This window comes from Malaya genurostris, chromosome 1, assembly GCF_030247185.1.
Source record: "Malaya genurostris strain Urasoe2022 chromosome 1, Malgen_1.1, whole genome shotgun sequence".
NCBI classification, from domain to species: Eukaryota; Metazoa; Arthropoda; class Insecta; order Diptera; family Culicidae; genus Malaya; species Malaya genurostris.
In genome coordinates, this window is record NC_080570.1 from 107,506,482 (window position 1) to 107,519,558 (window position 13,077).

At 37.4% G+C, this 13,077-nt stretch overlaps 1 protein-coding gene across 1 annotated transcript in view; it reads left to right on the top strand.

Moving 5' to 3' along the window:
- The window catches only part of LOC131425329 (cytochrome P450 4c3-like), a 97,478-nt gene extending 91,015 nt beyond the window's left edge, over positions 1-6,463 (top strand). Inside the window, exons 3-5 of the mRNA XM_058587143.1 lie at positions 4,188-4,467; positions 5,076-5,145; positions 5,207-6,463. Of these exons, the coding sequence (XP_058443126.1) occupies positions 4,188-4,467; positions 5,076-5,145; positions 5,207-6,119 (1,263 nt within the window). The 3' untranslated portion in view covers positions 6,120-6,463. The remainder of the gene's footprint in view (positions 1-4,187; positions 4,468-5,075; positions 5,146-5,206) is intronic.
- Positions 6,464-13,077: the final 6,614 nt, after the last annotated feature.

A 13,077-nucleotide genomic window follows, 5' to 3' on the forward strand; every position in this document is an offset into this window, starting at 1 on the left:
TTCAGCGTTTCCAGGTACTTTTTGACCTCTTTTGCGACGTGAGACCGAGCATTGTCTTGTTGAAAGATGACTTTGTCATGTCGCTCTTGATATTGTGGCCGCTTTTCTTTTAGCGCGCGACTAAGGCGCATCAGTTGCGTTCGGTAGCGATCTCCTGTGATGGTTTCACCCGGTTTTAACAGCTCGTAGTAAATCACACAGATCTGATCCCACCAAAATACAAATCAATACCTTAGCGCCGTGAATATTCGGTTTTGCCTTCGACGGAGTAGCATGCCCGGGCTTTCCCCATGATTTTCTGCCTTTAGGATTATCGTATCTAACCCAACTTTTCATCACCGGTTACGATTTTATGTAAAAACCCCTTACGATTTTGTCTTTGAAGCAGTTGCTCACATACAAATAAACGGCGCTCGATGTCCCTCGGTTTCAACTCGTACGGCACCCAGTTTTCTTCTTTCTGAATCATACCCAGGGCCTTGAGACGTTTTGAAATGGCTTGCTGACTCACTTCCAACGATTCGCAAGCTTTTCTTGGGTTTGGCACGAATCTTCATCAAGCAATGCTTCTAGTTGTTCATCTTTGAAGGTTTTTTCTCTTCCACCACCATGTTTGTCTTTGACATCGAAGTCACCATTTTTAAAACGTTGAAACCACTCCCGACACGTTCTTTTACTCAGAACAGCACCACCGAAAGTTTCTGAGAGCATTCGATGCGCTTCAGCTGCAATTTTTTCGAATTCTAACAGAAAAGTAAAACTCTCGCAAATGGCGAGAATTGGGCACATAAACATTTTCGAGCGTGAATAAAAGGAAACAAGAACAGCTATCACTGAAACGGCGATGACAATACGTTAGGTACTGTTCACACTCACTTTAAAGGCATTATCATCTATGTATTTTGACCAGCCTCAGCCGGTACAGACACCTGATAGATTCAAATAAAAGGTCTTACGCTCCTATACAAAATTCCTGGATCTGACTTCCGCTTCCGGAATTTTGGCGTAAAATGTGCAAAAACAAAAATATTAGTTCTAAATTTCCTCGAAAATAACGGAATTGATTTTCACAAAATCAAATTGAAATGAAAGGTCTTATGGTCCCATAGAAAATTCCTGAATTTCATTTTGATCCGACTTCCGGTTCCGGAGTTATAGAATAATTTGTAAAAATTCCAATTTTCAATTACTTTCTCACGGTTCTACTGGAGAATTTTGGAAGTTTCTAACTAACTATTGTTTTAAATAAACACTACATACCTGTAGAATACTTCTACTTAATAACATTTTTTTATATGGAGAAAAACCCCCAATTTCCACACTATTTTGGCAGGAAACAACAATAAATCGTTCCAACAAACTGAACGACTATTTCGTTTAGTATGTCGTTCAACAAACGCTCAACGCCCAACAAGATCTAACCGCTTTCTCAGTGGGATGTATTAGATGGACATAGAACAGACATATTTACTAATCAAAATTAATCCGATTACCGACAATTTTCTTGAAATTGTCAGAAAATGAAAAACTACTTATTTATAAATACAATTTTTTATGATTTACAAAATTTGTTTTTCTTTTTCAATTTTGTCTCCAATCCCAAAACTCCGCACATTTTGTTTCACTCCACTCACGAATTTTATGCAACCGATTTCCTCACAGGTTTTGTTGTTTTTTCCTCAATTTTCTTCAGCTTCAGCCGTCGCTTCAGCTCTGTTTCGGTTGTTTTGGGATGTTAACCAAGTTTCGTCCTCACAATAGTCCAGAATTCTTCAACAGGCTATTTGGTGAGTTCATATCTTTTGGCTGTTTTGCTTCCGGTTTGAGGCTATTTGAACCTCGTGAACATGTAAACCAGCACACTTCATGATTTTCAGCACAAAACCGACAACGGTACCATGGCCTTTTTAGCAACATCTTGAATTGACATGCTTGAACATTTCTTGAACTCTATCAAAACTCTGGCACTTTTTGTCGTGAATCCGACTTACTTTACTATGGGGTGCCTTTTCAAAATTTACCCTCAGAGAGAGTGAATATCTTTTGTTGTATCTAACGAATCAACATAATTTTTGCTACATGCCATCCGAAATATGATCACAATTTTATGATAAAATTTTCAGTTGTGTGACATAATCTCAAATAATTCAAAATTAAACTTTTCTGAAATGTTTGGTATAAACGAGTATCAAAGAGGATAATTCATAAGGCGCGTTTGCCTTTCTCGTATTTTTAAAGCTCATAGCTCAGTGATCTGTGGAAGGATTTATATAGTCTAACTACCAATAGAATCGAAATTTTTCAACTTAAACGTGCATAGCAAAAGCATTGAAGTAGTACACTATTGAAAAACCTGTCTCATTTGACCCATGTCAACAGCCAATCAGAACGCGTTCTGAGGAAGAGAACAAAATATCTGCTGCTGTACAACAAATTGTTCGAGTAAAATGTTCCGAACAGTATTTAATATCGTAGTGAGTTCCGCAATTTGGTCCTTCTGAAAGGCAGGAATGAATCCCGTTCAGCACCCTGATAGTTTCTTTCAATGAAATGCAAACCCGAAATGAAATAATCGACATTAAAATTCTGTATGCGGCTATTTTTATAGCCGTTAGGACCGCCCATTAGTGAAAAAGCTACAAACGAAATCACATAAAAAGAAACCTCTTAACAAAAAATTGAATCAGTTTGGATTCTATCGCCACTGCGAGCAGATGTATTTTGTGTCGTTTGCAAAGCTAGTTTCGCTTTCGACAAGGGCGATTACGTCACAGCTGCCAGTCATTAGCATTGGTGAAAAAACAACGGTGGAGAGCATTACACAAAGTCAGCCATTCTAATGGCTCTAAAAGTTTTCTAAAGAACTATTCGAATTTGTTGTTCGCAAATCGAAGGTAAATATCCTACGTTTAGTGCAAATCTAGAACAGTTTGGTTAGATTTGTGCACTTTTCGCTGTGTAATATTCACTGTAATCGAGATCAAGTAAAGCCTTCTTTGTTTTTGCGAAAAAAGTGAAAAAGGGAAATGCTTGAATAATTCATACAATTGATATTCGGAAGTGTTAAGGAACATGTCAGTTGTTTTCGTATTCACGACATCCAGTTATGTCTCTGACATTACCCACCCGCCTTTTTAGCACTCTTTTCTCTTTGTCGGGCAATTCGAAGCTTTTTGAAGCATCTTAACACACGAGACTCCGTTATATTTGCATTTTCAAGCCCTTTAGCCATCCATCGATGGGACACCTCTGGATTTTGATTGTTTCGACGGCATGACTGGAATTATTGTATGAATAACTATGAACAACACTATGAATAAGATCTACTCAAATTTTTTTGGGCTTTTCGCTCATACGCTTGGAAACTTACAGATAATTTTTGGATTGCAATTTTCAATGAATTCGCCCATAATCTGGTAGAAAAATTGTAAAGGTAAACAAAAACTGTTGTATTCGATCGCTGTCAGTTGGCTGAGAATTAAATCAGTAAAACCACAGATAACAGATATACAGACTCGAACAAAATTTTTCAAAATCCTGTGTAAATTTGAAATTTGAAATACGTTGGAAACACTACTGCCACCTACTCGACTATTCGACGCGATCTTTCAAAACATTCTACTACGTTCTGGAACGATAACAAAATCCTCCTACCTGTTATAGCAATATTTCAACTACAACAATTTCACCACTTATCACACGATTTCCCTAAGTGTTAAGAACAACATTTTTTCCATGTCGCATAAATCATAATAGAATTCGATAGGAATAAAACAAAAACAAACTTATCATTTTAACCAAAGACAAAACAGAAATCTAGCGTGTAGTAAATGTTTCACCCAAATTTGTGTCTCATGTGAGAGCAGCACCCAAATCGTGGTGGCACCTCGAGTCGATCGTGATGACATCTGCAAGTGTTCGCCACGCTGAATGAGCAAATTTTACACATCGTTCATATGTGAGCCTGTATATCTGTTTTCTGTCGTGAAATGTATAATTGGTGAATAAAAAGATGCAATTAGAATAAGAGTTCATTATATTCATGAAGGTTCAAGTCAAAGTTAGGAATACGGCGTCAAATAGCAATTCCAGTAAAGCTTAGTCTGTAAATTATGTAAATTGCTATAAGTCAAAACATTTATTTTGCAGTACTGTTAATTTGTCAATAATGAAATTTAATTTTCCAGCCCATCTTGAGTAATCCAAAACTGGTCGAGAAGAGTGCTGACTATGAATTCCTCAAACCGTGGCTTGGCAATGGTCTGTTAACGTCGCCGGCCAGTGTGTGGCACCCGCGAAGAAAAGCATTGACGCCGGCTTTCCATTTCAAAATTCTGTCGGATTTTCTACATATTTTCCACAGGCAAAGTCTTGTCTTCCTGGATAAACTAGAAGAACAGCTGAACAACACCGAAGGATTCAACATCGTCCCGATGGCCACGCTGTGTGCGTTGGATATTTTCTGTGGTAAGCTATACTTTGACTTCAAATGTAGATAAACATATTCGGATTCAAATAACCACTCAAAATCAATACATTGTATTAGTTCTACAAATGTACATATGATAAGATGTCATATAATAAGATGTCTTCATGAATTAGTCGATAAATACTACCAATTTTGACCCTTTTCACGATGGAAATGGCTATTGATAAAATGGAGTTATTGAGCTCGACAGACCTCATAATATTTCTGCCTCACCTCTCTACCAACTAATTCAATTATCTCCCACAAATTTCATATTTTGTTATATTTTATCAGGAGTCAAAAACGATATCGACAACTACCGTCGATTTACATCACTTAGTGCAATTACAAAGCCATTCGAAATTCTTGCTCTAGAATGTATCTTTAACCCATACAAGTCAAGATAAATGACTCTGGGAATCAAACAAACTTACCATTTTATCTGGGAATCCGCAGGAAAGCCCTTGTGGACCTTTGACTTTCCTCTCGTACTTCAATGATGTGAATATTAATTCTAATCGGAACACAATAGCAGAACACTAGCAATACCAAATCTTGACGTTGATATTTATCATATAACTAATTATTTTTTCGTATGTTTTCACAGAAACTGCCATGGGATGTTCGGTGCATGCGCAAAATAATTCCGATTCTGAATACGTACGAGCACATAAACAGTATGTTCTATGAAATTCATATATCACTTAAAACTAGTTAACGGCATACATTTATTTTCAGAATCGGTAAAATTATTCGCAACCGCTTACAGAAAGTCTGGATGCAACCAGATTTCATCTTCAAGCGAACTGACGAGTACCGGAAGCACCAGGAGTGCCTCTCTGTGCTACACGAATTCTCCGACCGTGTTGTTCGGGAGCGTAAAGCAGAACTAGTAAAACGTCGTCAGAACCAGGACAGCTCAGATCGCAATAACAACACACCGATTGAAGACGACGGTTCGAGGAAGAAGCAACTTGCCTTTCTTGATTTACTGATCGAAGGCTCATTGGATGGCAACGGATTGAGTGATCTGGCAATTCGGGAAGAAGTTGACACATTTGTAATAGGTGGACACGATACCACGGCGGCGGCTTTATCGTGGATTCTGCTGTTGTTAGGGTCCCACCAAGAAATTCAGGATCGTGTTTTTAACGAGATTGATCAAATTATGGGTGGCGATCGTGATCGAATACCGACGATGCAAGAACTCAGCGAAATGAAGTTTCTTGAATGCTGCATCAAAGAAACTCTGAGACTGTATCCAAGTATTCCACTAATCGCCCGTCGTTTGCCTGAAGATGTACAAATTGACGACTACACTATTCCAGCGGGGACCAATGCTTTGATTGTGGTTTATCAGTTGCATCGTGATCCAACCGTATTTTCCAATCCTGATAAATTTGATCCGGACAATTTTCTACCCGAAAACTGCAACGGACGGCATCCGTATGCATACATACCATTCAGTGCAGGACCGCGTAATTGCATCGGACAAAAGTTTGCTATTCTCGAAGAAAAAACCGTTATTTCAACAGTACTCAGGAAGTTCCGCATCGAAGCAGTAGAGCGGCGAGAGGATGTCAAGTTACTGGGAGATTTGGTGCTAAGACCCCGGGACGGGTTGAAAATCAAAATCAGTCGTAGGGTGTGAGACTTTCAATATGACCAGTACTATTCTGATTAGGCTTTAAAAAGTTAACCAAATATTATTTATAAGACATCTTCGCACAATCTATATTATGCTGTACCGTGAAGGTGATTGAACTGTGCACCAGCATCCAGAAGAAGGAATCGAAAAAAAAAAATTCGCACACTGAAACCAAGATCAAAAAAATTCCTTTCACTTTCGTCTACAAACAAACAACCGAGATACAGTTCGAGCCCTGCATCTGCGTGCAGTAGCATAGAATTCATCCTTGAAAAAGAACCAAACTGAACCGCGAGGCAACTTACAGTTTCCTTATTGTAGTTGCACAAAGTGATGTAAATATACTGTATACCAATAATAAAACATGTTATTTAGTGTCAAACAACTTACTCATCTTGAGTGTCTTCGTCTTTGAGGCAGGGCACCACGGACAGACGAGATCCTCATTACATTAAGGTTTTATTTTCGTACATTTGATGATCCTCCCAGAAGAAGTCTTTACTGTATTTATACTGATTTTAGCACGTTGGTGATAAACTAGGGATCCCCTTTTCTGTGATCAATCAATCGGAAAAATGACATGCATGAACGTGGTTTCTCATACACTGGACTATTGGACTGGCTTGTTTTATTTCGCTGCGTTTGATGTTGTGCTTGATTTTAATAGTAACACCAAAATATCGAGCGATTAGTGTCAGAGACCTATCCCGAGCCGAGATTTCAATTAATACTGTTAATCCATATGTATCTATTGACATATACATACTTTCAGAATACTTTTTTCGAGTAGGAAGTACATTGATTTCTTTAAAAAACCCGATTTTCACAAAACAACTTGGAAAAAATTCTTGAATCAGAGTTTTGGAATAAAAATATTTATTTTAACTAATAGTAACCCGAACTGTTAATGGAATGTAAAATGAGAGAACTAATTCGAAATATCATTCAATTCCATTAATGTTACATACGGCAACATACGAAGTACAACAGACGTAATAATATAGATATGTGTGTGCATGAGACAAAAAATATCTCGGAGATGATTGAATCGACATTTACAAACTTATGATGTTTTCGTTTGAAACCGAACCTCATCCAGAGTTTTCTCTCTCAGTAACTGCTGTCTTAAACAAGTTTCGTGTCTAGATTTAACAACATTGAACTGAAATTTCGAGAGCAATTATTATATCGGGTTGGCTCACACCCCATTGCTGCTTAGTGTGAATCCAACTCAGGTTCGCAAAAAATTCTTTGTTTGAAAATGCTAGGTCAGTTGTGTGTGTGTTGTATGTGTGGTAAACCTATCCCAAGCCCCACTGTCTGGCAGTGGTTTACAAAAAAAAGATGTTTCCATGTGATTTGTTCAAATATGCATATAACTTTAGTGCAGGACTCAGGGAGGTGTTGACTCAATCGAAATCCGATGACCCATTTCATAAACAGAGCAAATCATGTTCCGAGGTCACCGTTCCATCGACTAGCCCAGCGTAAATGAAATGTTTGCACCAAATGGATTCAAACATTACAGAAAGTCTTTCGATCCCTTGCAATTGGTAAGCAATAGTTTTAGTTTTGTATGAATAATTAACATTTTCCAGTGTTACCCCTACTCGATTTTGCATTCAATGTTTCATTTCTTATCGTATCGAAACTTTCCAGCCCTTCAGTGTTCTGAACTAGCCAATTACACCTTTGAACATAGTATGATAATGAACAATACTTTTTCTATAAACGCTCCTGCATAAAACATCAAATAATAGTAAGAATATAATTATTATTTAGACCCAAACAGTTACTTTTGCTCATAAGACGTATTTTGCATTATACGTCAATATATGCAAGAATGGCATGAAAAATTCTAATTTATGAATTACAACGAAATGCTGCTGACGTTCTTTATGAAAAAAGTTGACAATACATAAGTTACATTAAGGGGTTTAACACACTTCCGCACCTATTTGAAAGATTTTCAATAATTTCCGCGTTTAAAATGAAATATTACATACAAATCAATTCACGCCCACTCATTCTGCTACTAACGCAGAAGGCGATAGCATCCAGTCGACACCGTTATATTGGCCAAATGTCATCATAGACACACGGGGAGGCATGAGATAGAAACTTGTGTGCACTTAGTTATCTCACCTTTTGACGATCATTTGTTTGAAAATGCTAGGTCAGTTGCATCATAAATGAAATACATCTTGCGTAATCGTAACGTAATTGAGCAACCCGTGACACCAAAGCAATATCTGTTAAAAATCACTGCGGAAATGATTCTAAATTGTATGTATAAAGTTGTCTGCGCATTTCACACAACCACAGCAGGTGTCTCATCTCTAAGTTTACTTTTTTTTATTTAAGATAATTTTTATTCAGGCCTATTTGCGTACAAGCTTTACGTGGCCGAATTAGCCGATTTTTTTAAGTGGATCTCGTTGTCACTCTTTTTCTAGGAGGAGAAGAGCTTCCATTTCCCTCCTGCGAGGGTTGAGGGGCACTTTGTTCGTGGCTCGTCTCGTCATCCATTGCCTCATCGGTTGTATTGTTGTTGGTGTCCGTCTTCGTTTCGTTTTACTTTTTGTTCGTAGTCTTGAGCTCGTTACTAGTTGCTTTAGATGCGCCTTGTTGTACATTGGTTGTAGTTGGTTTGATGGTGAATCAGGAGTACTGCGCTCACTAGTTTTCGTTGTTGAACGGTTGACCTTGTCTTTGGTTGAAGATGTCTTTTTCGCAGTTTCAGTGCAAGGTTTACCGTAGTGTGCAGGTTGTTCACAAAACTGGCATGTAACCAGCTGATTTTCATAGGTAATCAACGTTTTACACGGACGTGACCCACCTTGATCACAAATGATGTAAGAAGGAATTGCCTTACGTAGTTGCATACGTACAACTCGCACGCCATTCCGAATGCCGGGGAAAAAATTCCGCCATACTTCCCTTTCGATGGAAAGGATTTCACCGTACCGCGACATACTTTCCCGAACGAACTGATGGCATTCTATGGCATTGTCCACCATGCGCACAGGGATTTTGTATTTAATGTTGTCACACTCAACGCTGTGCACCTCGTTGTTAACCGAAGCGAATGAAAGTGCATCGCTTTCACGTTTATACATAATGTACACACAGTTAGACGCCTTGTTGAATTGAAACTCCCTTACATTATTAGCGTCTAGATGCATTCGTTCTTTAAGTAAGATTTCAATTTCATTTGCTGCTGGTCTAACTTTGCAACGCTTGAAATCTATACAGATTGAATTCGGTCTTGCAGGCCAGGTCTCAGGCTTTTTTAAATCGTATTTGACCATTCCGTACACTCTTTTGTTCACTGGCGTATTGTCTTTGTTTCTGTTGTTTCGACCGTAAACGATTATCGACTGCGTCGGGTGAGATGCGAGCACGAATTGTCTCTAAGTTTACTTGATTTAGAGTTGCACGCTTCTCAAGCGAAAACGACATTCGATTCAAATGAATGGTCTTATGGTTCCAAGGAAGTCTGCTAATTTTTAATCGAATCAAACTTCCGATTTGGGCGTTATGCGAAAAACTTAACAAAAAAGTTTGTGAATATACTCGATTTGCTTATAGATGACTTACACAATCTTCTAGAATATAAATTCGCATTAAAGACACGATAATTCTACAAAAAGGGCGTTGAATTTAAATCGGATCCAACTTTGGGCTACTGAATTATAAGGTGAAATTACATGAAAGATCTCAAGGATCCAATACAGGCTCCCGGGTTATAATAGGTGTTCAAAACTTCAAAATCGTTATGTAAGTCAAGACGAAACAAAAAAAAAATCTTCAAAACTGGTTCAATATCAATTTCTCAGATGTGTGTTAACTTTGAAATGTCATGTGGCTCCACAATCTGTCATTGGATTGGATTTATCCTGGCTTCCAGTTCCGAAATTGCAATGTTATGAATCTAAAACCTTTGAATCGTCATATGAATAATGGTGCAATGAACGCATGAAATCTTTCTAAATGATCAGAAAATCATTTAAATTTTAAAATCTTGTCAATTGAAGGCCAAACTAAACAACTTTAGTTACACCGGTTCTCGGTTTCCGATTCCGGAAGCAGTAAAAATATTATTCAGAAGATCTTCAAACTGGAAATAGCGATTCCTCATTCTTCTACAAATCATAGAGGAGACTGAGGCTGATTGGCTGAGTTTCGTTTTCGCAATTTTTATACTCTTTCTGGTTAGACTTCTCAATAAACGGTTTGTTCCGTCATGAAGATACACCTTTTAAGCACATATGTGAAAACAATCGGCCAACAAACCCCAGGGGCAGGTAGTTCGCCAGAGTTTAAAAAACTATGTGAAACGCATAAAATGCATTGATGGAAAACGTTTCTTAGTTAAGAAAAGCTAGCATGTATAGTTTTGTATTATGTAGGTACGTAAAAACTCTCCTCTTCACTTCTTAGTCTTAATTATTTTAGACTTAGTTTCGGCAGCATTAGTGAACTTTTTTCAGCTCTCGCTTCTAGCTTTTCCACCTACAGCGTACGCTCACGTTTGGTTTCATTTTCTCCTCCTCCAATGCTGTTTTTATTGGAGAATCGGTCAATATTTGGGACAATCTGACAAATCCTGTCAGGAACTTTGAATTTTCAACCCTTAATGATTCTAATCTTCTATTTTAATTTTAAAAAAATTCAATTATTTACATTACATATTTTTCGTGTATGTTTTTCCTTATAATCATTAATATTAGCATAATATCCAATTACGTTCAAAACAGAGTAACATTGCACTAATATTTAAGTACAACTTTCTCTTTGTTAAAAATCATTGTCATTGAAATTTATACTAACAAATACCCTTCCTTCGTGACCTTGTGGAGAACAGAAATAGTAGTGTTGGAATAACAACTTTATCTATTTCATAGTCGATCTTCATTCGGACCTGGCCTGGTCCGGTACTGATCACAAAGTTCTGGGGTTACCAGAAGATATACATTGAAGAAAGATCTACCTAGAAATTCTCAGAACAATTTCAGTTGATCTCGATCAGTAACATAGTAGCAATTATGAGTAGTTGCACAAACTCAAACAGAGATAATACGATGCAAATTCCAATTCAGAGTAACTACGGGAAATACTCTATGCTAAAAGTGGAAAAGAAACTGCCACTGAGATATTTGAGTTCGATTTTCCCTTTCTTTATAGAAATGGACGAAAAACCGACTTTCGAACGGAGCCTCGGAGACCCATAGTGTTATATACCATTCGACTCAGCTCGACGGGATCCGAAAATGTATATATGTATGTGTGCCGCTATCAAATATTTTCTCGCAGTTGGCTGAACTGGTTTCAACAAGTTCAAGTCGTTTTAAAGCTACTCTTGCGCCATTGATCAAGTTCGAAGAGGGCAGGCGCAGCGTTTGAGTGTTTCATACATGCTGACAATGCTGCGCTTCTGTTATTTTTATGAATCAAAATCATGGTAAATAGCGTTTTATTTGGATTGATCGAAATGGATCAGGGTAATCAGCCAGCTGGAATTAAAACAGTATTTCATTGCTATAATCGATGTTTGGAATGTGGAAGAAAATTGCTGCGTGACAGGCTAAGGCCAGAGATGGCCCATCTTGCCCATGTATTGTTATATTATGATTTGATTCTGTGTTTTAAGTTCGATTGTGTTTTTTGCACATGTATTGTTCATTTATTTTCGTATAGGTTATGTTTTGGTTGTTTTATTATTTTCGATTATTTTAGATTTTCCGATTGTAAATTCTGTTGCATTGACTCCCGATGATGTTTCGCGGCGTCGACACACGGATTCGCTCTAGGACGAGAAAAAAATTTTCTTCCGCGGACAGAAATACACAAAATTTTATCGCACTAGTGCGAAACTATATGCTTACACTTGGAGAGGTTCACCGGAAATCTATAGAAGGAAATATTGTTGCTTATATTGACCACCCTACGTGCATCGAAAATGATGCAGTAATTATTTCTCAGTTGCGATCCAGTTGCAAATTTATTTAGTAGTGATTTAATTATTGCTAAAAATAGAATAATAATATATTGCACGAATCACTTCGGTGTAGAACTCAAGCGTAGTGGAGATTCAGTATCGAAATATCATCGGATTGTCTCCTAAGCGATATTCATGTGGGCGGAATTAGTCATTAAGTTTTGCTGACACAAAAAATCACTTGTGAACATCGAGGTTTTGAGTTTTGAGGACGTTTGTTTCATGAATGAGAGCCTCGGAAGTGATTTTTTCAGTCACTGAGTTTTTTTTAAATTCTCTTGAACTGATTTTTTCACGAGTGATACTGAAATGAACTTTTTCTGATCATGATTTTCCCAACACTGATTGGACCATTGATCAATTCTTAAAGTCAAACTGCAGTCACTCCTTGTTCCGGAGGTAAAATGTTCAACGTGAAGTTACTGATGAGCCTCATTATTTTTTGTTGCTCAGTTTCCTAGGAGATCACTCAGCGAACGTCCAGAAACTTAGGCTTGCTTAAAAGCTACTATATGGTCATTGATCAAGTTGCGAATAGTTATGGTGAACTTTTCCGGTCAGGGAGATGTAATATGTGACGTAAACGATAAATCGCAATATTTTTCAAAGCGCCGAAATTTCTCGGAGATGTCTGAATCGATTTCGAAAATCTTAGACACGTTGAAAAGCTACTATACGGTCATTTGATAAGACAAATATTCTTATGAGTGGATTTAAATTTAAATAATCTAACAAATATTCTTATGAGTGTATTTAAATAGGAAGAGAAAGGCATTATTAAACCATTACGTGGATTAAGAAGGGTTTTTGTTAGATGTGTTTCAATTGTAAAATTTTACTCTGGACTCACAGAAAGTTGAACAGAGAAGACTCAAAAGCTTGTAATCAACCTTCTCATTTCAAGTAATTCTGCGAATTGATCGCAAAAAAAATGATTATAAAATCCACACTAAAATATTT